Source organism: Vidua chalybeata, chromosome 1 (assembly GCF_026979565.1).
Source record: "Vidua chalybeata isolate OUT-0048 chromosome 1, bVidCha1 merged haplotype, whole genome shotgun sequence".
In the NCBI taxonomy this organism is placed as follows: Eukaryota; Metazoa; Chordata; class Aves; order Passeriformes; family Viduidae; genus Vidua; species Vidua chalybeata.
In genome coordinates, this window is record NC_071530.1 from 23,550,743 (window position 1) to 23,573,732 (window position 22,990).

A 22,990-nucleotide genomic window follows, 5' to 3' on the forward strand; every position below is an offset into this window, starting at 1 on the left:
ATGCATCAAAACCTACAACAATAATTATTTTCTCTGGAGTTTCTCATGTCACCCAGTAGACAGAAGCAAATAAAAAAAAGAGGTAATTTTTCAAACTTCCAGTTCTGTAGTGTGTTGAATTTGCTCCCTATTGCTATTCAAAATGAAGCAAATTAATTCTAGAAATAAAGATAATATTCTGACCCCTCAAATGCACATCTGGTCTAGTTCACAAGAAACATATGGGGTCTCTTTCTTGAAGAAGCAAAGAAAGCATTCAGAAGTGGGTGCAGATATAAGCCAGCAAGGAAGGACCCAACTTCAGATGTTCCCTTTGCATGCATAACTGAAAGGGAAATGTTAGTAAAAGGGAAACCAAACAGAGGCACTGTGTACAGCTTTATGACCAAAGCAGGGCCAGCCTACTGTGTAGAGTGAAGTTTCTCCAATATACATAATGATCTCCGTAAGTAAGAGAAAATATAACCATCTTCAAAGTTTCCTTAAGAACTGGCAAAGGAAATCTTTTTCTGGGTGCTTAAAATTTGTTTGATACCTTTCAGGTAAGCATAGTCCCAGGTGAACTTGGAACAGAATGATGGGACTTGTCCCCCACCACTGACATAACAGGGAGCTTTACCACAGACGTCAATGACCCCAGGTTCATGCCAACTGAGATCTGGTTTCAAACCTTTATTAAGGAAAAAAAAAAAGCTTCAAGAGAAGGATACATAGATTATATATATGTGTATACATATATACATACCCACACGTATAAGGTTGCCAAAAGTAAGGTAAGTGTAGATACGATCTTTGACCAGAATATGCTGTAACATAGGCAGATCTCATCTGTTCCTGGGCAGAACTGCTTCAGAACTCATCACTGAACATTATTTTTTGAAATAGAAGAGCCTTGATGCGTTGAGCGTCCTTCACTAACTCTCTCATCACGAACGTCACAGTTCTCTTATCTGTAGACATTTGTTTCCCCGCAAGATTTGTAGGTTTATTTCACTAGGGCTTTAAGGTTGTTATCTCAGCTCAGGAAGCATGATATAATAGTGGCACCTTGAAAACTGTGACAACGTTTGAAACAAATTCTGTAAATACATACACAACTGACCTTGGAAAAAGGGAAGGGAAAAAAAGTGTGGTCTCTGCTCAGTGTGGAAGAAGTGTTTGTACTGACAGTTCTACCAGCAATAACTGAACTACCTGTGTATGAAACACCCATCTCATCACTGTGCACAATTAAACTACATCTACTTGTCCATCAGCAGCTTGAAATTTAATGACATAACTGAACTGCAGGCTTCTGCCTTTTGAAAGCAGCCTGAAAAGAATACTGATATGACACATACAATATGGTCATGGTCTTCCCACAATCACTTATTTAGTTTGATGCATTCTCTTCTCTTTCATGAATTTATTTCATATCCCCCTTTAAAATGTGCACTCTTTACAACTGTCACACGGCTTGGCCCTTCTTGTCCAACTCCATTGTGAGGTCTAAGGCAGTAATTGAGGTATGGATTAGATAAGGGCTGTCCTATGTGGAAGAATAGGAGCCCAGAGGGCTCCTCACGCTCCTGTTCATTCAAACAAGCAACGGTGCAAATCAGTGTGCAGGACACTGTGCAGGCAGTGTGTGTGTGTTTGTGCAGAGAACCTCATGCCTGTGAACAAATTTGCCCACATTTTCCTTGAACAGATCTATAGCCTCCCTCCAGAGCATGTCAGAGCTGTTTTTCACCACTTCTTTAATTTAACTCATAATTTACTCCTCACTTAAAAATCTGGCAGACAGCACTCCAAAATGACACATTTTAGCCAGAAGGAAGATGCTCTTTAATGCTGTATTTTAAAGAAATGGTTTTAGAACATCTATATCACAGCAAAAGAACAACCTTCATGGCAAGCAAAAGGAGTTTCAGTCTGTTCCTAGTCTTTATCAAATACATAAATGAAATGAAAGCAGTCTTCTACATGAAGTATCCACTCCTTTATCCTGTATGAAATTTCACTGTGAAAATCTTTTCAAATCACAGTTTTCAGAAATACAGAATTAATTCATTTTTTTGTAGTTCCACAATTTTTCTTGCAATGCCAAGATGACTTCAAGAAAGCTCACCCATTGACATTTACTATATTTACTGGTGTAAAAACCCCTTTTAAAATGGGCTTTGCTTGAGAGTGCCTCTAATGCTGGACAAGTTTTAATCAATGGGATGGATATAGAACAGGTTTTAAAGTCTGAAGCCCTCTAATTAAAATTCAATAATGTTCCACAAACTGGATATATTTTCATTCGGACTGCTTTCATGGCACAGCTTTAAGCTAAAAGGTTTTGTGCCATTAGGTTGACTTCTCTTGGAATAAATTCTTTTAAACCAAATGTCTAACCTTGTTATCATTCTTGTATCACTGAAAGAGTATGCACACATAACTATTGCCCAAAGGAAACTGACTCTTACCTACCTATGATTCTTCCTTATCAAAGGGAAAAGAAAGTTACAAACACATACACCAGTCTACACACTGGTTCATCTCATCTCCCCAAAGATACTGAGTAAATTAACATCCAAGTATGTGTTCCCAGGTTTTCTTGGGCTTTATATCTATCTTAGTAATGCTAAGCAATGAGCGTCACAGACAAAAGTTTACTCAATGGATAAAAGAGCTTATACTCTAAATACTTAATACAAAATAATGTGAAAGGATAATGTCATAAATGATTTATTTTCACCATTATGAGCAACACAGAAAATGGTACATCTATGTGATTAAATTACTAGTCTAACCCTGAGAAAAACCCCACCAACAGACTCTAGAACTAGGAAGAGTAAGGCAAAAAAGCACGTATCTGACTATAAGAGCATCAGAAAAAATCTGTAAGTCAATCTTTTCTGTCAGCTGCAGTAGTACAGTGACAAGAGTGACAATGAGGTAATGGAGGTTGCACATGGGCACTATGTGAAACTTCAGAAAAGGGAGCTTCCATAGATGGCAAATTTCCATGTTTGGAGGGAAATAGAGAATTCAAAGATCTTTTCACAATCTAGAACATGAAATTCTCAATACAGAATAAAGTCTAAAGAAAAGTGACTTTTTTTCCCCTTCTGGTAAAACATTAAAGGCTAAGAGACAAAATCCTTGGGTTTTCTCTCCATCTGGGCTTCAGCTGCTCCTATGTGGTGTCAAGTACATGGTTTGATCTGTGATCACTTCATTTGCCCCCATACTATGTGTTAATGGCACCTGTTGCTCTAAGCCTCTCTAAATTTTCAGATAAACCTGAAACATCAGAACTGTGCCCACCCACAACTAATACATCTCATCACCCTCAGCTGCAATAAAACACCCTTGGTCAGAAAAAAATTCTGTAAATGGATTATAAGCCTTTAGACAAGAAAGGCAGGCAAAACATTTCAGTACTAAATGGCAAACTGTTACATGAGCAGAGGTTAAATTTCAATTTCAACCTTTTTCCCCAGCTGCTGAGTCTGAGTGTCAAAAGACATGAAAGTGGATTAGAAGGATGGTGTGAAGAAAATACTTTAATTTTTATCAGCTGTGCTGGCTTATAGTGAATTACTAAACACCTGCAGAAAAGCTTGAGATAAATATTAAAGGTAGAAAGTTATGTACAGCAACCACGCAAGGAAAACTGATACAGTTTTCAAAGGCCAGTTAAACGAGATACAACTTTGCCCTAAGCAATACTTTGTCCCATGCAATACACTGGACTCAGGCCAGAGAAGCTGTGAGATCTACATTCACTGGCCCATGACAGTGCATAGTAATCTGACTTCATCTGTTAGGAGCTCTCTGGTTATTTATCCTGTTCAGCTTTTAGTGTTTTCACATAAAATCTTTTTTTCCCGCTTGAATCCTGACCAAAAGAAAGAGTTAATTTTTATATTAAAGAGAAAACTGAAAACCTAACTTCCAGGTGATGACACTGCTCAGACGCCACCCTCCCCTATGTGACTGCAGCACATTCTGTGCTGTAGATTTGTGTGCTACCAGGCTCTCCAAATTTTTTTTTTGCAACAATCTTTATGCTATTATCTCTGCTTTACCATTACTGAACCATAAGCTTTTTGTGTTGTCTGGGGCACAGCTCTATTGGTTTTTGACATCATTTTAATGGGAAGAGCACACAACTCTGTCTTTACAAAATGAACATTCCCTCAGTCTCTGAAATACTGAGCACATGTAGCTCCTTGAATCACTCCATATCTTGAACTCTTCTGTCCCCACTTTACCACAATGTTCACCACCTTTATGCCCACTACAAGGAGTTCCTCAAGATCCAGATGGAGATGGCTGTCATTTCTCAAAAAAAAAAAACAACCCAATTTGTTCAGAATTAAAGAAAAAAACATAATCCTCTTCTGGAACAAGTGAATAGTCAAGTAAAAGCCTCCTCCTGTGGTAAGCCATTTTATGCCTTGCTTTTCATACAGTTGTGGCTGGTATGTTTGCCAAAAATAAAGAGTTTGCTAAAAAGTCTAGGCCCTCTTTAAACTCTGCTCGCACTTTCCAGCAAAATGCCCTCAAAATCAAACTCTTAAAAGATCTAGGAGATGAGCAACACCTACCTCTCATTTTGCAATTACTTCACAGGAATGGAAAAATGATTCCAAGGCAGGAGAGAAGCAAGCAAGTCTGTTTCTGTGATTGAGTAGGTAGGACACCCACCTACAATACAGTTCTGACTCTGTGCATGCAGTCTTGAACTGCTAATGGTCTGATGAGATCTAGGTTTACCTGAGTACCTTCATTCTTACAGCGGCAGAGTATGATTCATCACTGCCAAACAGACTTAATTTAACAGCTACAGATAGAAACATTACACAAAGATCTCCTGCGATGTATACTTCTTTAGATGCTGAAAGCTTGCTCCCAAATTATTTGGATATAAAGAGCACTTAAAAATTATTAAATTGTGTAGAACAGTGTGTATGGTGTACTGACATAATTATAAAACCTGTTTCATGGACATAATCTAATAAAAAAGATATGATAATTCACTGTAGTTGGTGAAATTCTGGATGATATAGCTCACTGAGTCATGTACCTTTAGGTAACTGATTCAGACTCGGTGAAAATCAATAGTAACTGAATCTTCATGCCAATTTACTCCAGCTCAGTTGAATAAATGAGTGGAAATGAAGTAATCCCTTGGATCAAATTCGTATTTGACAAATGTCTATATTCCTAAAGCACTTACTACTGGCAAACTTTGATATGTTAGGAGAGAGGCTATGAATATGGAGAATATTTAAGTAAAAGAAGAAATACTTTCTCAGAGTTTGTCTTAAGAGCTGCATCTGGACAGAATTCATTCAGTGCATCTATAAAAGGAAAGCAGAGCAGATTTTGTATGAGTTTCTGGAAGAAGTCACATGGTTTGACCATGCCAGACAGACAGTTCCTAAAACACTGCAAAACGAGGCATGCCACAAGCACAAGAGAACAGCCAGGCAGGTCACATGCTGACACCAAGAGCTTGTAAAATCCTGGCTCTGCCTCTAGCAGTCAGCAGCACACCATGGTGGCTGTGTCTCACATGGACCCATTTGTACAGGGCCACCAGGTCAGGCAGAGCAAGCAAGCAAATGTAATGGCAGTGCCACAGGCCGTGTGCAAACAAAAATCAGAAGAAGGCAACAACACGTGCTTTCATATCACAAAGCAAACTATGGCTTCAAAGGAAGAAGGGACAGGAATTGCTGTGACTTAGGGTGAGCTGTATCCTGCCAACACCAGGCTCCTGATGGTAAAGGCAGCTCTAGCTGGTACGTGGTTACGTGGGTAACATGTGGTGCTCTGTGGCAGGTGGCACATTCATGCAGGAGAGGCTGTCGCCACTTCCCTTCCTCACCAAGTTAGGACTCTGTCTAGGTCTTTGACATATGCAACACACAGACTGGCAAGTTCTCTGCAGTGGCCTCAACCCTGCCTTACTGCCCTGCCTTTGGGCAGTGTGATTTCCTTGGAGAAATTGTTTTCCAGAATCTAAATATCAAACTTGCTTTCTCATTGACATTTTGAGGTCTTCTTTCACAGCCAATTATTTACTTGGTACAAAATAGTACAACGTCTCAGAAAGCTGTTATGTTTTGCTCTGCTATCCTTATCCTTAGCTGTTTTTAAACTCCAGAGATTGTCTGCTCCTTTAGGTCTGCTTTCCACTTCTCTCATGCACATTTATGGGGTTTTATTAGTTATAAAGAACATTTAACAGCCTTGTTGATCAATACATATTGAGAAGTGGTAGTCTGAAGCTGCTGAAAAACTCAAATATGAGGCAGATTAATTCTATATACTTCTCAACTAGTACATATTGTCTTTATGACTGACCAATAGTAACTGATTTTTAGACTTTTCTGGACAATCAAACACAGAAAATTCAGTAAAGGCTGCCCGGATCAACATGTCTGACTAGACACTCAATTTGGAAAAAAAACTCCCACACTTGGGAGCTCAGCAACATGAATCACAGTTAAAGTCTAGTCTTTTTCCCTCCTCTCCAGAGTGCACCAGTGACCAGGAAAGGATCCCAGGAATTTAAATACCATTTTGTAGCCATTTTCCTATGAAAGAGAAAAGTAAATAAAAACAATGTTTAGTTGTATTACGAGTCAAACAAAAGTACACAGAGGTTCCCCCGGCCAAACTCTAGGCAAAAAAGCAAAGACTCTCCCAGCCAAGTTCCTGCAGAGGGATTCTGTGTGCAAGAGCCAGGAGACCCTTTCAAACAGAAAGTCTTTGGGCAGTGTACAGCTGGCTATCCCTCTTCAGGCTAGAGAGCAAGGGGCATGGATGACATTGCTCTGCTTCTCTCCTGTTCTCTGGCTAGTGGAGTGACTGCTAAAAACAATCTGCAGCTGGGGATCCCACCAAAGCAGCCCTCAGACAGCTCTGGCTTATGGCAGGTATGAACTTGTCTTTGAGGTGCTCTAGAGGACACAAAGGTGGTGCACCTTCACAGCAACTGGACAGCAACTGTACACAGCAAGCTCAGATCCAGATGTTTCTGCTGCCAGCTGCATTTCCAAATATCCATTCCAAACTCTACAATGTTAATACCAAGGACTTACAAATACTTACATCATGACTGACATGTTGTGGTCTTTCTCTTAACCACAAGCTCTTTTCCTCTGACCTCTGGCGAGACCAATTCATATTGTCAGACTGGAATATTGGACCTCTAAGGAATGCATATATTTTTAAGGACTATGTGTTCAGGGGGATTTTAGACTAGTGTTGTGCCACCTGCAATGTGGAAGCTATGGGAAACTCTCCAGGAGGAGACCTCTCAAGAGGTACTATCTGCACTGTGTGCAGCCACTGGCTGCCAGCCCAGAGCCACCCGGTCCCAATCCTGGTCCCTTGGCCACTGCCTTGCCTGACATGACCCCACACCTGAACCAAATAGTCAAATTAAACTTGGTCAGCTAACACCATTTCTGTGGGGCTCTGCAGTACTGCTCCAGGGTTCCCTTCTGGTTTTTTGTCATGGGTAGTATGGCAGTTTCTGGTTTCTATGGTTTATCAACGGTTTCCTTTACCAACAGATCTATTCCTCTGACTAAAAGTCTGGCACAGCTGGAAATTAGAAGCAAAACCACAAGTGAATGGCCTGGCACTTACCACCCATCTCCAACCACAAACCCATACAGTTGCTGGAATTGACTAACGGCTATCAATCACCCCAACTGCAGACAAACAGATATCAACTAGAAAAGGCTTGAGGGAAAGTATGAGCTAAAAAGCAATATGGTATTTTAGTTTTAATGAGGTGATGCTGTCTTGGAAACACATTTATTTCTTAATCGGTACTTATATCATTATTCTGACTGTTTGCCCTTCTATTAAGGTGTGTTTGTTCTTTGCCTAAAACCAATGCAATGGATGGATGTCACGTTAAACAGATGTCATGTTAAACAGAAAACAATCCTCATTATCCAAAAAACTGGAATAACATGAACAAGTGCAGTCTTCTGCTTCCTTTTATGTTACGTTTCCTTAAGTGTGAAGCAGAATGTCATTATTGTTCCATCAGATCACTAAGGTCACTAAGTTAAACTGTGGCTTGTGTCCATTCAACTTTAAAAATACTTGAAAAAAATTTCCTAATAGGCTGGCCACTTATCTGGGGAGGAAGAAAAAAATCCCAGTTTATTAGGTCTAGTTTGGAAAAATGACCAGCCTCCCACACACCCCTATGCACATGAATGGCAGAAGAATAAAGGATAGAAAGTGCAAAGCACAGAATTTTGAATGCTGACAAGATCTTTCTAAGGAACAAACCTTCTCCCAGTACAGTTGGTCTGGACTGTGGTGAACTTTCACAGCACTTGTAACTTAAATCATTCTTGTAACAAAACAAGATAATTTCCAAAAATGGCAGAAACAAACTCAGGCCAGATTTTTACGGTACTTTGGTTCAAAGGTTGCAAATTAAGCTGTGTAGCTTTTATAGTTCTAAGCTGCAACATCCACCATTGCTTGTCAGAACAAAAGACAAAACAGAAAAATGAAGTTGTTATTTTAGTTCTTTCTGCTACCAAGATCTAACTGTAAGCGAGCACACAAGTGAATGATTACACTTTGGAGCTCTTGGTCCACTAGATATGTTGGTTTAAGGTTCACTGGAAAACACCAGATAATGTGATTGCAAGGTCTATGTCTAAACTGCTGCATGATAAAGAGACCAGTTCTTTCTTAAACCACATTTAAAATGCTTGGCAGTTTATATGGAAAACCTAACTTATAAGCAGCATTCATGGCTGTACTTACTTAGTTGCTTTTTGCCATGGCTCTACTGTCTTGGTTTTATTATACCTTCCTGCCCAACATCCAGTTATGCATCCTATTTTTTCTTTTGTTAACAGATTCCTCTGCTGCTCTCTCTAGTTCCCTCTTCTTTCCAACCTAAAGAAGATTGAAAATATATTTTACAGATCTTTTCTCTGCTTTCGAAAGAAATTCAGAAATGTGTTGAAAATAAGAGAACATAGCACGAGAAGGAAAAGTTAAGCTAAGAACTGAAAAGAAGTAGAAATTTTCCATATGGAGGAATACAGAGTCTAGTAGGCAAAGCCAAATATTCCTAATGCTGCATAGCTACTGTGTTCACTTAAACAGTGAGGACTAAATAATCAGATATGCTGAAGCACAGGGAAGTAACTGACAAGGAATTAAGATGCATCTGAAATGATACTGTGTCATAGAAATATGACTCACAATTCATTGCATTGCAGTATTCATATTTTAGAGGCTCCTTATCTTCAGAGCCTCCTTTCAGAGGAGACTGTGTTCTTGGTACTGTTCTTGTATGTGCAGAAAGGTAAAATAAAACTGAAGTCTTCATTACTATCATTCAGAGTTGTCTTTCTTTCTCACGTTCAGTATGTCCAGGATTTCATCGGCATTATCCATACACACAGCAAGAAGTTATAATACCAGTCTGTAGAAAATTCACAATGGTGTGCAAATAAAGATAATTTTAAAAAGACAAGGAATATAATCCTTTCCTATAGAAATCAGGCTAAATCAGGCTTTATCAACTGATTTCAGTTTGAGACAGTTCTGTTTCCGGTGGCTTATATGACTATGTAGTCTCTCTGCTCTGCTCCCATCCAAACCCAGGTATTGCAGTCATATCACTGATGCACTTGGGCTGGGGCAGGAATATGTCCTATACTTATAAAAAAAAAGCTCTATATTCAACTGCAAAGTATTTTGCTGATAATGTTTCTGTGTATGGTACTTTACTGTTGATTACAGGCTTTAAACAAATGTTTCTGTTTTCCTAAAGGTTTGGATAATTGAATAACATTAATGGAAATAAAGAATTAAGTAATGACATACTGTTACTTAATTTGAGTCAGGAATCTCCTTCCCCCCCCCCTCCCCCGTTGGGTATGCATTTGCAAAGTTACAGATTGATTATTCCTCAAGACCATCCAAAAGCAAAACCTCATTACAATCTCCCTTCAGGAGTTGTAGAGAGCAGTGAGTTGCTGCCCTGAGTCTTGTTTTCTCCACAACAACCCCAGATCCCTCAGCTGCTTCTCATGGGACATGTTTTCTAGACTCTTTACCAGCTCCATTTCCCTTCTCTGGACAGCCTCCAGCACTTCAATGTCCTTTTTGAAGTGAGGGACCCAGAACGGAACACAGAACTCAAGGTGCAACCTCACCAGTGCTGAGTACAGAGGGACAATCACTTCCCCAGTCCTGCTGGCCACACTACTCTTATGGTCTCCTTCTGCAGACCCATTCTACCACCTGGTTCTGTAGATGACCCAGGAAAGTACATGCAAAAGATCTGATGACTGCACTTCAAAGTGTTGTAATAACTTATGGCTTGTTTGGAAAGGGGAATAAAGATTTACTATATTTTAGTGCTTTAGATGATCTAGAATTACTCAATACCCTAAGACACTGTAGTAAGAATGAATACGTGTACTGCTAGTTTTTTAAAACCTAATGTTTTATGATTCTAAGCAGCCTGTAGGTCCCAAATCCAGTGTTCACATCACCAGAGTTTTGATATCATCACATATCATATACATTACCTACAACAACAAAGTCCCCAAGCTCATGCTTTTTCTACACATACTGATGTAACTCCTCTAATTGGACAAATTTATACCACTGAAAGATGACTTATATGCCAATAGCTTGTTTCCCCGTGTCTGCTATTTGTGTCCACCAGGGAACTTGGCCCACCATAGGTATTTTAGTAGAGTCACACATCTCTTACCTGCTATTACAATTTTCAAGCACAGTTTGCAATGCAATAACTGTCTCACATATATTAGGAGTTGACAGAGTAGGCTGAAAAATGAGACAACGGCTAAAAACATGATTTAATATTTAAAAATGAAAAAATAATAACCTCATACTATTGATGCCAATCTTGTGGCTTATAAATTTCTGGGACTGATGATTTTACCAACAGCAGGCTGATTAAAACACCATGGAGCTTGTGCATGAACAGTCTCAGTAAGAAACCCATGTGAATGGAATTAATTTCCCTCCTGGATAGATGAAGCTTGTTGCACTGAGATAATGCTGTTTGACTTTTGCTTTGGGGACATGGAAAAGGGTTTTGGGAGAGGACTGTCTTTCCAGTTTTGGGTTTGAATTGGTGCCTGTAAACATGTAGTCACATGGCCAGCCTCTAGTGTATGACTTCTTCAGCTTGACTAGGCTGTGAATGTAACAGAGGCTACAAAAACTAATAAGTCTCTTCTGATGATTTTTAGCTCTGTATTTGCTCCAAAGGAAGACAAGCTCAGTTGATTGTTAAATGTGCCCAGCTGGAATTGTTACATAGATAGCCTGACTACCGAGTCCCCCATGCACACCTACCAACCTCCTAGTCAGTGCAGCATTGAAATCATACAGGAGTGTGGCTTTGAAAACTGGGCAGGTATAGATAAAGTAAGAACAAAGCACCAAAATATTTTGACATGTTTTCTCAAGACTGACTACTCAGAAGAGAATCCATGATTGGTGACCCGAGTTTTCTTTTATAGAGCATTTCACCCAGATCTGAATCTGGGATTACAGTCTTTTTCCCTTTTCACCCTCATTCACCTGGATTAAGTATTACCTAATTGAAGCAAGAAGACATTCTCTTCTTCCCTAAAACACTGGTCACGGCTTCCTGCTTAGGAGCAAGAGTTTCATGTATCGACACAGAAGTGCATACCACTCCCATTTTTGCCTTTCTCTTTAATGAGGTGTTCACTGAGTAGAAGCTACAAAGCCCTTTCCTATTGGCCTGGAAAATGCTCAGTCTCAAAGTATAGTACTTTTATAAGTAATTCAAATCTTTAGCTAAACATTAAAAAAAAAGCCAAATGATGTCCCCATGCCCTCAGGCCCCTGTCAATCCTGCCAGCTGTATCCCTGAAGGGCTGTCTTATAAGGTAGCAAGCCATAGCATAGTTTACAACTTCCCCTACTGGTTTTTACTATCCATGCACCAGAACTTTTAAATCAGAAAGAGAACAGGCACTATGACAAATACGTTTACTCTTTCATTACATAATGACACTCCATCCAAATGTCCAGAAGTCACTGCAAACTGCTTAACTAAACAGGAAATTTAAAAACTGGAGCTGTCATACAAGGAATTTTTGAAGTAATGCTTTATTATGGGGATGCTGTCATCAGCAGTGCACATGGACAGAAAAGACACACAAAGCAGAAGAGTTTCTGTGTACATAACACAAACACCTGAGTACTGAGCAGTTTATTGCTGATCTGTAAATAGAATAGGATCCTTGGGAATCTAACTGAGGGATTTTAGGATACAAACTCTATGTGTCCATGTCTGCAGAAGCCTATAAATCTGTACCAAAATTAAAATGTGCTGTTTTAAAATAGCTGTGACTTTATACAAACCTCAGACTGTGGGAGGAAAAGAGCTGAAAAGTGTCATTTGTTTAGCTGAATCATCCAAGATGAGAGAAATGTTCAAATTTACTCTAGGTGTGTCTAGACAGATATATATATATATATATATATATATATATATATATTTTTTTTTTTTTTTTTTTTTTTGGTGTCCAAGTCCCTTACACACTTCTGTGTATTTCTGAACCACTTCTTAAATAAATACTTGGCTTGCATTTGTCTTAAATTGTTTTAGCTTAAGGGTGATTTAAACTGAGGTGCCATCCACTTAAAACACATAGTAACCTGTAACATACAGACTGGACCATTCATACCGAGCTCACTTTTCTCCTGTACTTATCCAGGCTTAAAGCACCCTCAACTGTGTTTGTGACAGCCTACAAAATTCTATTCAAGCAAACTCAGACTGTCCCATTTCTCCTTGACATAAACAAGATTCTGGTATGTTTTGTGATGCTGTATAGTGTTTTACTATGAAACTCGTTCCAGTGAAGTCCCTGGGATATAAAAATGCCCACAGAAGTCTCAGTATGTTTCTTAAAAATGACAGACCTTTAAGATCTTTAAAAGAGAAAGCAAAAGAGAGTAGGAAAAGCTGGCAAACGTACCCACTAGGACAGCAAAATGAGAAGGTTGTTTTAATATCAAACCCACATCTATCACTCAAAAAGTTTTAGCTGCATTCTCATACACTTATCCTACCAACACCAGTGGAAATACAGATTGGTGATTACCCAAGGGCACTACCATTTCCCAGTAAAATTGCTATTGCATTTATTCAATCTTTTGGATATACTCCACAGAGTTTGCAAAATTTTACATTTTATTGCTACCAAGATCACAGTAACGTGGGCTTTCTTTTGCAACCCATCAGAAGAATCCGAAAGACAACACAGATCATGCAGAGAGTATTGCAATGTTAACCCACGGAGCCCCCATAAGGGCTGCTTGCTGTGGCTTTATGGCAAAGAACCTTGAGAACAGTCTTCCAAATCATGCTTGTACACTGAAGCATGTAGAAGTCATATTGTTTGTGATGAAATAACATGGTACATACAGACTTGGCAGATTCCTGACCTCTCTCTACAGTTTTTGACAGTCTCCCAAATATAAGACTGAGAATGTCAGACTGACCCTATCTGGCAAGAAAAATAGAAGTCCTGGTTTTATTGAACTCTGGTTCAAATCAGATTCATTTCCATAAGAAAAAAAAATACTAGTTTTGTAGTATTAATGTAATATTTGCATTTATATATAAGTAGAAAATTTAATTTGCTGTGTCAATTTGGAGATTCAAAAAAGCTCATACACCATTACAAGAAAAAATAAATTAGTGGAGTTTGTATATGGCAATATTTCTTATCTGTCAAAATGCTTCAAATTAAATGAGAGGAAAAATAAAGTTTTGAGCATGTAATAAAGTTCTGCATTCATTTTTCTGGCCTGTATCACTCTTATTGCAAATGGTAAAATGAAGCTTTTGACTCTCCTATTTGAATCAGAAAAACTAGCAGCAGCTTAATACTATTGTGAATATGTTGGTATATGGGCCAAGACTGAATCTTTAAAAGTTTGTAATGGAGAGTTTAAGTGATATTCCTAAAATCCTCATTCTTTTTTTCTCTCATTTTCTGACTTCATTTCTGAGTCAGAAACAGAGAGGGTGGAGGATAACTCTACCCAGGCCATTTGACCAGGCAAGAAGCCCAAGAAAAATAATTTTTCCATATAACATTAATAAGTAGTAAAATCCCAAAGTTATTTTGCAAGACTTCAATTAGTATTTAAACTTATTGCATAAATTACATAGTTGTTTCTCAAGGCCCTTATAGCATTGCATCCCCTTCTAAATTTTACTGATTTTGTGTTTTAGGTTTGACTAAATATATACTTTTATTTCACATTTTTGTTCTGTATAGCCTTTGGCTTTACCATGGATGTTAAAAAATGCTGCACAGCTTGTACATGGAGATCACCCAGGTGATGACAACATGCACTTTTTGCCTTTAGCTCAACCAAAATGCAAGTGACTGGGTTAGTATCAAGCCAGATTTGCCCTGTTAAAACTCTTGCAGGTTTGTTCCTCTCCACACCCTACATGGTACAACCTGCACACCAGTGTCTTTCCATAGGCAAAGACAGAACACAAGAGGAACTCTTGAATTCACAGCTCACCTGCATCCAGCTGTAATATTTGGTAGTGAGATAGTTCCGATTTCATACTATCAGCTAAAAAAAAGCCATTTATCTTGGAGGATGGGGTTGACTACACTTATCATCTCTGTTACCCTACCCTCAGGCTACATTAGTTATTCTTAAAAAATCCCACCTCTAGAAAACAACTTTACAGTGACTTCTTAAATCTCAAATATCCCAAGAGCAGACTACAAGCAAACACCTGATGCTTCAATGCACAAACTGCAGAGGAAGAAGACTCTGCTGAACACAGTGCCCTGCCTTCCTTAGGGTAAATCCCTTCCAGAATCCAGCTTTACTCAAATTGATCAACAGCCTCTCTCAGCCAGTTTTATTTGCATTTGGATTCAGGTTCAACCAGAATACAACAATGCTCATGCAAGTTTTACCAAGAGCTGAGACTCCCATCAAAAGAGACTTCAAGACAGCAGTAAGTATGAATCTGCAATGGACATTTATATTTTGCACTGCAAATAAAACATCTTATCAGGCCTTTCCAGTATAAACATGATTCAGTGTATTGTAACAGGCATTAGTGCACATTTTTTCAAATGAAAAGCATGAAGAAAATAAAACTGTATTTCTTACTTTCGACGGAACATTTCTGCAAATATGCAGCCAACACTCCAAAGATCAACTGCTGTTGCATAACTGGACTGAAGCAAGACTTCAGGAGCTCTATACCACAAAGTAACAACCTGCAAAACAAAAAGGAACAGAAAAGAGAGTGTTTAGCTGCAAAATTACAACTTCCTAAGTGCTCTATGTACAGCTTCCACTTAATTTAATCTATATATTGTAAAAACTCACATATTAGGGCCAAGTGGTTTAGCCAGCACATAGAAAAGGATCCTGTATGGAAAATCCCAGTATCCATAGCTGCAGTGATGATGACTCAGGATGTGAGACCGTTTCTTGTCAAGAACATTGCAATTCAGGGTACAACAAAACTCTAGTTTCAGAGTACAGCACTGGTGTGATAATCCACACCACACTATCAGCAATTATTTGAAGCTCTTGCAGCTTACAGACCCCAAACACTTTCCAGTGGAGATCTGGACTCTCCATAGGGCTAATGTTAGTCAATTGAACAAGGCATTTTTGTAGATGTAGATGTAGTCACCAGAGCCAAAGTGGAAACAAACAAACCAGGGAATACTGTGGGTTTACCCATAGGACAAATCAGAATCTGTAGCATGTCTGTTCTCAGCCCTTTATGATTTATGTACTATTTTCTATAAAAGAAATGGGTTAACTCAAGTGCATGGGCCAATTAAGGTAAACATGTTTGACCTGCCTCAAAAGTTGTCTCTGAAGAAACTGAAGAAAATATAACTTTTTTTTTTTTATCAGTTGGATACACATAAAGTCAAACTCTTCTCAAAGCTGTCCCATACCAAAGCCATCAGTGCTGCCTACTGGGGTTTCCTTGGACACAAAAGGAACTCTGAACTGTCAGTTTTTAACTAAGCAACACAACACAAGGATTCCTGGCAGATTCCTAACCTTTACAGTTGTGTGACTGTCTCTGTCCATGTGCTGCTGGTCAGACCAGCAGTAACTTCTCTCACACTAAGCTCAAATGATCCACTCTTTCCCACGGACATATGCCATGTGAAGTGCCTGCTTTTAGGCTGTTCTTCTCCTGGTGGTTACAACATGTTGTAGCAAACCAGTGGAAATTTTACTGGCACTGCTCCATCAATGTACTTTCATAAGTCCTGCTTACTGGACACACAACAGAGATGGAACAGTTTATATTTATCCTTTTGTATCCCACAAGTAGACCAAATACAGATGAGACTGACTGTCTCTTCAGGATATTTGCAGAAGAATGCAAGGAGCTTCTGCAGAGTCCTGTGTTAGCTCCTATCTTGCTAGAATATAATCTCAGAGCCACAGGAGCATTCCTCCTGAATACAGTTATAATCCAGCCATAACAACATATGACCATCAGCTAAGCGCCTATATTTTCTTACTCCATGCTATAATTTAAGCCTCTGACTATTAATATGGGAGCTGGCAGGGCCTCTACAATTACTGGTGTTTTCTTCAACAAACATGAAAATGGGAGATGTAACATTCAGGAGGAGCAAGAACCAAACCAAATCTCTGAAAAAAAAAAAAAAAAAGGATAGAAACAAAGAAAAGTATAAGAGTGAAAATAGATTTTAAAATTATGTTAACTAGGATAGTGAGTTCTGAATTTCAAGACCAACACAAAGAAATGTGTAAGAATAGTGGTATTTTTTAATGATAACAATGTAATAGTCTTCTAAAGAAAAATAACAATGGAAGTAATCAGCTGAATTTGCTGGTCAAAGCCAGATGAAACAAAAGTAAATGCAACATTTATTACTATCGCTAAATGCCCTGACAGCCTTTGGAACCACTGAATGGCTATTGAAGGGAGGTTCATGGATATTTGCAAGAGTGGTCATATTTGCTAACTGTTCTTTTAAACACTTTGATGTTTATTTATAAAATTTGTCTATGAAACAGTTCAATAACACAGTACAAAGTACTGTGCTGGCAAGCTACGCTTCCAGATACCCATCCACAGTAACAGATTTCTATGTGGAAGTTGGGTTTTACTTAGCTCCATTTGTCTTGTTCCTGATTTGCTACCATACCAGTGAGTCTTTTATGAAAAATTTCTCTCTATAAAAACCAGAGAAGTCTCTTCAGAGATTCACTCCAAGGAGAGAAGACAAATATAACTGGAGGTCAGTTATAACTGTCTGAATCAGATGTAATTCCTCCTAAAACAATTTATTTTTCCTAATGCAGATATATCTCTCAAACTGAACTATGCTTTTATTCACTTGTGGAAAAGCTTACTGAAGTAATAATGCTTTGAGAAATTAGATATAACAATTTCAACCCATTACTGTTTGTGAATGGCAGGGTGTAGCGTCAGGAGGAAGAGCTGTGTGATCTCTGATCTGTGTGAATACCACCAAACCTCATGATTCCTCGTTTAAGGTCCACATGGCTCTTCTCACACAGAGCATAAGGATGATTTATTTTCCCCAATCCCACAAGTCCTGCAACATTAGGGCTCTGCACTCTCATAGGCAAAGAACCAGGGGATGCATGGTTGTGGACCATATGCCCCAAACTGAAGTCCCTGCCAGATGAGTGTGGCACAGGACAGCTGCTCCTTTCCTGAGAGATGCACCAGAGCTCTTGCCCGTGCCTGTGCCTGCCCAGCTGTTTTCAGATGGCTGCAGAAGTCTGCAGCACGGTGGCTGCTTCTCCCATGTGACCCCTTACTGGCAAGTTCCCCAAGCATTTGCACCCTGCTATGCTCCATGCATGCATACACAGGGGACTGGGAGATTTTACTTGAGTAATTTGGAAAGTTAAACCTGTAAAATATAAGATTTCCAAAAGACTAACAGTTAAATTTCAGCTAATGCCTGACTGCATTATAGTCAGAGAAGAAGGAATCTGTGTCGAGCTGTTTTGATATGCTCTATTATTAATATGTCGTTATAAAAGTGATCAAGTGACCTTTATGGTTTGTAACATGCGAGTCTGTGTTTCAAAATGTGAACCTGAAAGGGATCAAAATGTACTAAATGTCAGTTCCCACACAAGTAATGCCACAGATGACTCCTTTTGTGGTCAGGGTCTTCTCCTGAAAAGCACAGGATGATGAGTATGATGCAGTGGTTTTGAAAGTTTCACACTCTCTCCTACCATAGAAACCAAGAAAATATTTGTGGACATTCCATTAACATTTGCAAAGAAGTAGAAATGAAAATTATTCTGAACACAGGATATGGTGAGGCTGAACAAGCAGGTCATCACTTCCTCTTTAGCAAGGTTCTGAGTGAAAAAATGCTTTGCTTAGGTAAGTCACACTAGCAGGGAAACAAGGTCTCCCTGAGCAACAGCATATGTAACAGACCTGTTAAGTCCTGATTAAGTCCCATTTTTAAGATTAAAAAAGCATCAGTACCTACATCAGTACATCTCACTTAAATTCTGTCTCTCCTGAAAATCTGACACACATGAAATGCAGCACATGATGATTGCTCTGTAGGAAAAGGATTCATGTTCTCCATCGTGCTGAGGGAGATCCTAAATTGTGCAAGACTCCAAAATACTTTGGAGGTTGTAGACTTTAGCGACCATGTTGCATTTTAGTCTCTCTCCTAAACAACTTCTCTCCACTGCCTTCTCCTTGCTTCTGCTCACTCTGACTGGTCTCTTCAGCTTCTCTCTTACACCAGCCAGGTTTCTACCACGTCCCATGACCTCCTGGCTTCTTTCTGCTGTCTTCTGTCACACACACCAGTGGTCCCCTGACAGCATCACCAAATATGCCTAATTTCCTGCTGCTCCTGGGCAAACACCTGGGTGGATACAGCCTGCTCCCCTGTCCTTCCCTGCCCTTCCATTCTCTCACATTCCTCATCAACTCCTTTGCACCTCCAAGTTCCCTCAAATTTCACACCCTGTCTTCTCTTCTTCCAACTGCCTCCAAATGCTCCTGGGCAAAATTATTGCCTTTCCCCCTTTAGCTTCTTAGACCACTCTGCCTGACCTGAACATACCCTGTAACATTTGTATTTAATAGATCCAGCTACATATTAAAAGACTGAGAATATTCACACACTGTAATAGGTAGGTACCTAAATAAGTTCCTTTTCCAGTGCACGTTCTATGTTTCTACTATCCAGATAAGATTGGATGGTAACATGTAAGAAGTAGATGCAGATCACTACTTCTAACTATTTAAAAGTTAATAGATTTAGGCAGCACTTCATGATGAAAATAAATGATGTGTATTTGAGAGGCAGGAGAGAGGAAAAAAACATCTGCAAAAGTCTACTGACTTCTCTGACGAAGGAAATGTGCTCAGTGAGAAGCAAGGGCAGAGCTGCATTTAGAGTCAGATCAAGAAAAGAGAACTTCATTTTGAAATAAAGCTTTCTGCTTTACTACACCTGACAGATGTGGCTATTTGGCACCACCTCGCCCAAGGAGTTTCAATCCTTCACTTCATGTTACCTGTTCCTGATGAAAACTCAAATTAGTGGGAAGCATCTACTCACTAGCAACAGAACAGAAGATCTAGGCATTGTGTTAGGCTCATATAGTTTCCATTTGCTTTACAGAACAGATTTTCATTTTTGCATAACTGCTTAATTTAAATGGATCTGCACAAGATACAGCCCTTTCCAAATATAGTTGCTGTCTGAATAGCATTGAGTTAAAAAAAGACAAAGACAAACAGTGGTTTAGGGATGGGGTTGAGTAACACAGACACAAAAGCCTACATTTCAGTTTGCCACAGACTTTAAGTACAGACCAATGCCCAGTTGCACAGCTACACGAACAAAGCAGGGATCAGACTGTAACACAGCAGCTATGTCTGTGCTAGGAAATTAAATGGGACAGGAAATGTTCCTTTGGCACTGAGACCAAAAAGTACAGAGTGGCCTATGTCCATATTATTAAATTCTCAGCCTCCCAAAAAAGGTGACCGCATGCAAACTGCTTACTGGGAATGGTCTTCAGTCCATGCTTAACTGCCTGTGCCTAGGAACTGTCTGGGGAAGGGCTGGTTGGAATAACTCATGCCAGGAACCATTCTAATAATTTAACAGTATAGACAATTGAGCTCCAGTACCCACGAATGTTTTCTGGCACTGTTTAATCTACCAGCCAGTGAGTCACGCTGTGGCCCCGGGTCTTCCTTTCACTGCAGAAAGAAGGCATTTTGCTATGCTTCCCTCATCTCCTCTGATTCAGAGGTGGCTCCACAACAGTGATGGGGTGGGGGAGGCATGGCCTACTCCTCATCTCACCCAGCAACTGGTCTTACTTTATCCTAAATGTGTTGCACAGGTCAGATGAACACACACAGCATTTGATTACCATCCATGAGGAGAATGTGACTGGCCCATATGTAGACATCTTCCTTTTAGATATCCAAAGCCAGATGAGACTAATTCTATACTAATTAGTTCTGAAGGGGCTTGGAAGAGGTCTGTAAAACCTTTTAAAACACTGACTTTCACAGAAATCATGCCACAAAAGAAATCAGCAGGATGCTTAAATTCACATAAAGTATCTTTTTGTACTGATTTTGTTATTATATTGGTTATTAGATGCTGGCTCATTTTGTTAAAGTATTTAAAGCTCATGAAAGATTGCTTGCAAATTTATTTTTTTAATGTTCCCCACAATAGTTCTTAAATTCAGTTTATGAAGTTAGGGTTTCTGTTCAGTTCTCACTAACAAGGCTTTCACATGATCTTCAGGACATCTTTTTGACTGTTTTTCATTTATTTTTATCCTTTCTTTTTGAGTAAAATGAGGGAACATAGCTACAGAATATATGGTACAGAATGCAGAGTCAAGCTCTTTAGCATAGCTTCATGGTCTTCTAATTTCACAAAAAAACTTTTGCTTCAAACTGTTCACAAAGATTGAAAGTGGAATCTTAGCAAATTCACTATGAACCTGCTACTTCATGGCTTGTTCTTTAGGTCCGAGACTGTAAAACAACTTGAAGAATTTTCTTGAAGCTTTGTAAAAAATGTCTTCTCAGCTTTATGACTAAGCTTGACACATTTGCCACAGACTAGGTGGAGAGGACAGAATTACAGACAAGCATATTGATTGAGGCCTGGCTTCAATCCCTACTGCAGAGAGAGGCTGTCTCTGCCTAATCCACCTCCCTCTCACTTGGTAGAAACACAGTTGAAAAAACTCCACAGAGACTGAAAAGAATAAATGTAGTTTCTGAACTGAATATGCTAAAATGGCTCACTGGTCTAACAGTGTAACGTTGCTTAAAATGAAGTCAATGTAATATTAAAAAACTGCTTAGGAAAAGAAAGTATTTGTTTAATAATGTTTCATTGCCTTCAGTTTGGAGTATGGACCAACAGCCAGGACTGAGCAGGGCAGAAGTGGCAATCTGGAGGGCTGGTGACACTAGGTTGTGACATGATGGCATTTCTGCAGGATCATGGGCCCTACATTTGTCCTGTGTGCTGCTCTGAGTCCTCCTGACAGCCCAAGGTGGCCCCACTTTCCACTCCTCTGGTGTAACAGATCCACCACCACCCCCTCACCATGCCCTGCTCTGCTCCAGCAATGATGATATTCCCCAGCTCCTCTTCCATGCCCCCTGGGAACACTCCAAAGACCTCTGGAAGTGCATCACACCTACGCCACATAGGGAAATGATTTTGTGTGTGTTTTTGTGTGCATGAGTCCTGGGAAATAAGGGAGGAGGTAGTCTGGGGTGTGCTGGAGGCAGAAGCAAGGGGAAAAGAGGTGAGGAAGGGAGGAGAGACAATGCCTCATTCCACCCTGCAGCACCATGCAAAACAATTCCAGTAGAGACAGAGAACATGTTCAAAACCCACCTGCCCCACAGGTGTAATGAGGCCAAGATAGGGGATTTTAGCATGTGCTGAATTTTAGCCTTTGTACAATGATGTATTTTTCATCTCTGGTTTGGAACAGGGGTGTGTCTCCTTTACTTGCTGGCAACTGTCTTACTGTTTTCCTGTCACTATCCTTACAGCATTCACTGAGCATTCTGCATTTATAAAGCAAATCTAGGACTCTCTTTAATCTATCTCTGAAGACCTATTATTATTCCTAACTGTGATAGAGAAGGTAATAATTGCTACATTACATGATGTGCTTTAGTTTCCAGGGAGAGTATCTGCCCGAACAATTACATTTGTTTAATCTCTCTTTTGAGTAGTGGTTCTTCCATTGTTATTTAACTATTTTCAGTTCCATCACAGAGATAGGTATGAATGGAGAGAATGTTTCTTTCTTAGAGAAAGATGATTATAGTTTATCTGTTTATAGAAACATTAAAATAGTTTCCCTTTTAAAGTAAGTGTGTATCAAAATACTCTAGTGGCATTTAAAAAGCACTTCACTTCTTGACAAAAGATTTAGCATACAAAACATGAAATCCTTTCTAGTGCTCCGGGTCTCCTGAAGCGCACATGGTAATATCAATTTTATCGCTTTATTCACATTTATCTCCATTTCGAGCAGAAGCTTGATGAATTGCTTTATGAAAATTTGAATGAATGTTGTTATCATTCTATGAGTTAGATCATCAAGCAAAAGATTATGTATTTATAGAAGACACAAATCCTGATCACATGTACCACCCACTATCAAGTTGCTGTTTTAGAATGGGATCTCCTGGTTTTGATGCTAAAACATTTGTGATTTGAAGGAAACATAGTTTAGCATCTACTGTAAGCTAACATGACAAATAAAGAAGCCATTCATTTCTTAGATGTTCTATACACACAAAGCTAACAAGAATTTTCCTTTTTTAATTTCTAGGAAGAACCACATCACCCAGTGT

At 39.3% G+C, this 22,990-nt stretch overlaps 1 protein-coding gene across 2 annotated transcripts in view; it reads right to left on the reverse strand.

The window, feature by feature from the left end:
- Positions 1-22,990, reverse strand: part of CDK6 (cyclin dependent kinase 6) — a 135,948-nt gene that overhangs the window by 25,782 nt on the left and 87,176 nt on the right. For both annotated transcript variants that reach the window (XM_053939305.1, XM_053939312.1), the window contains exon 5: positions 15,211-15,320. In XM_053939305.1, coding sequence (XP_053795280.1) covers positions 15,211-15,320 — 110 coding nt within the window. The remainder of the gene's footprint in view (positions 1-15,210; positions 15,321-22,990) is intronic.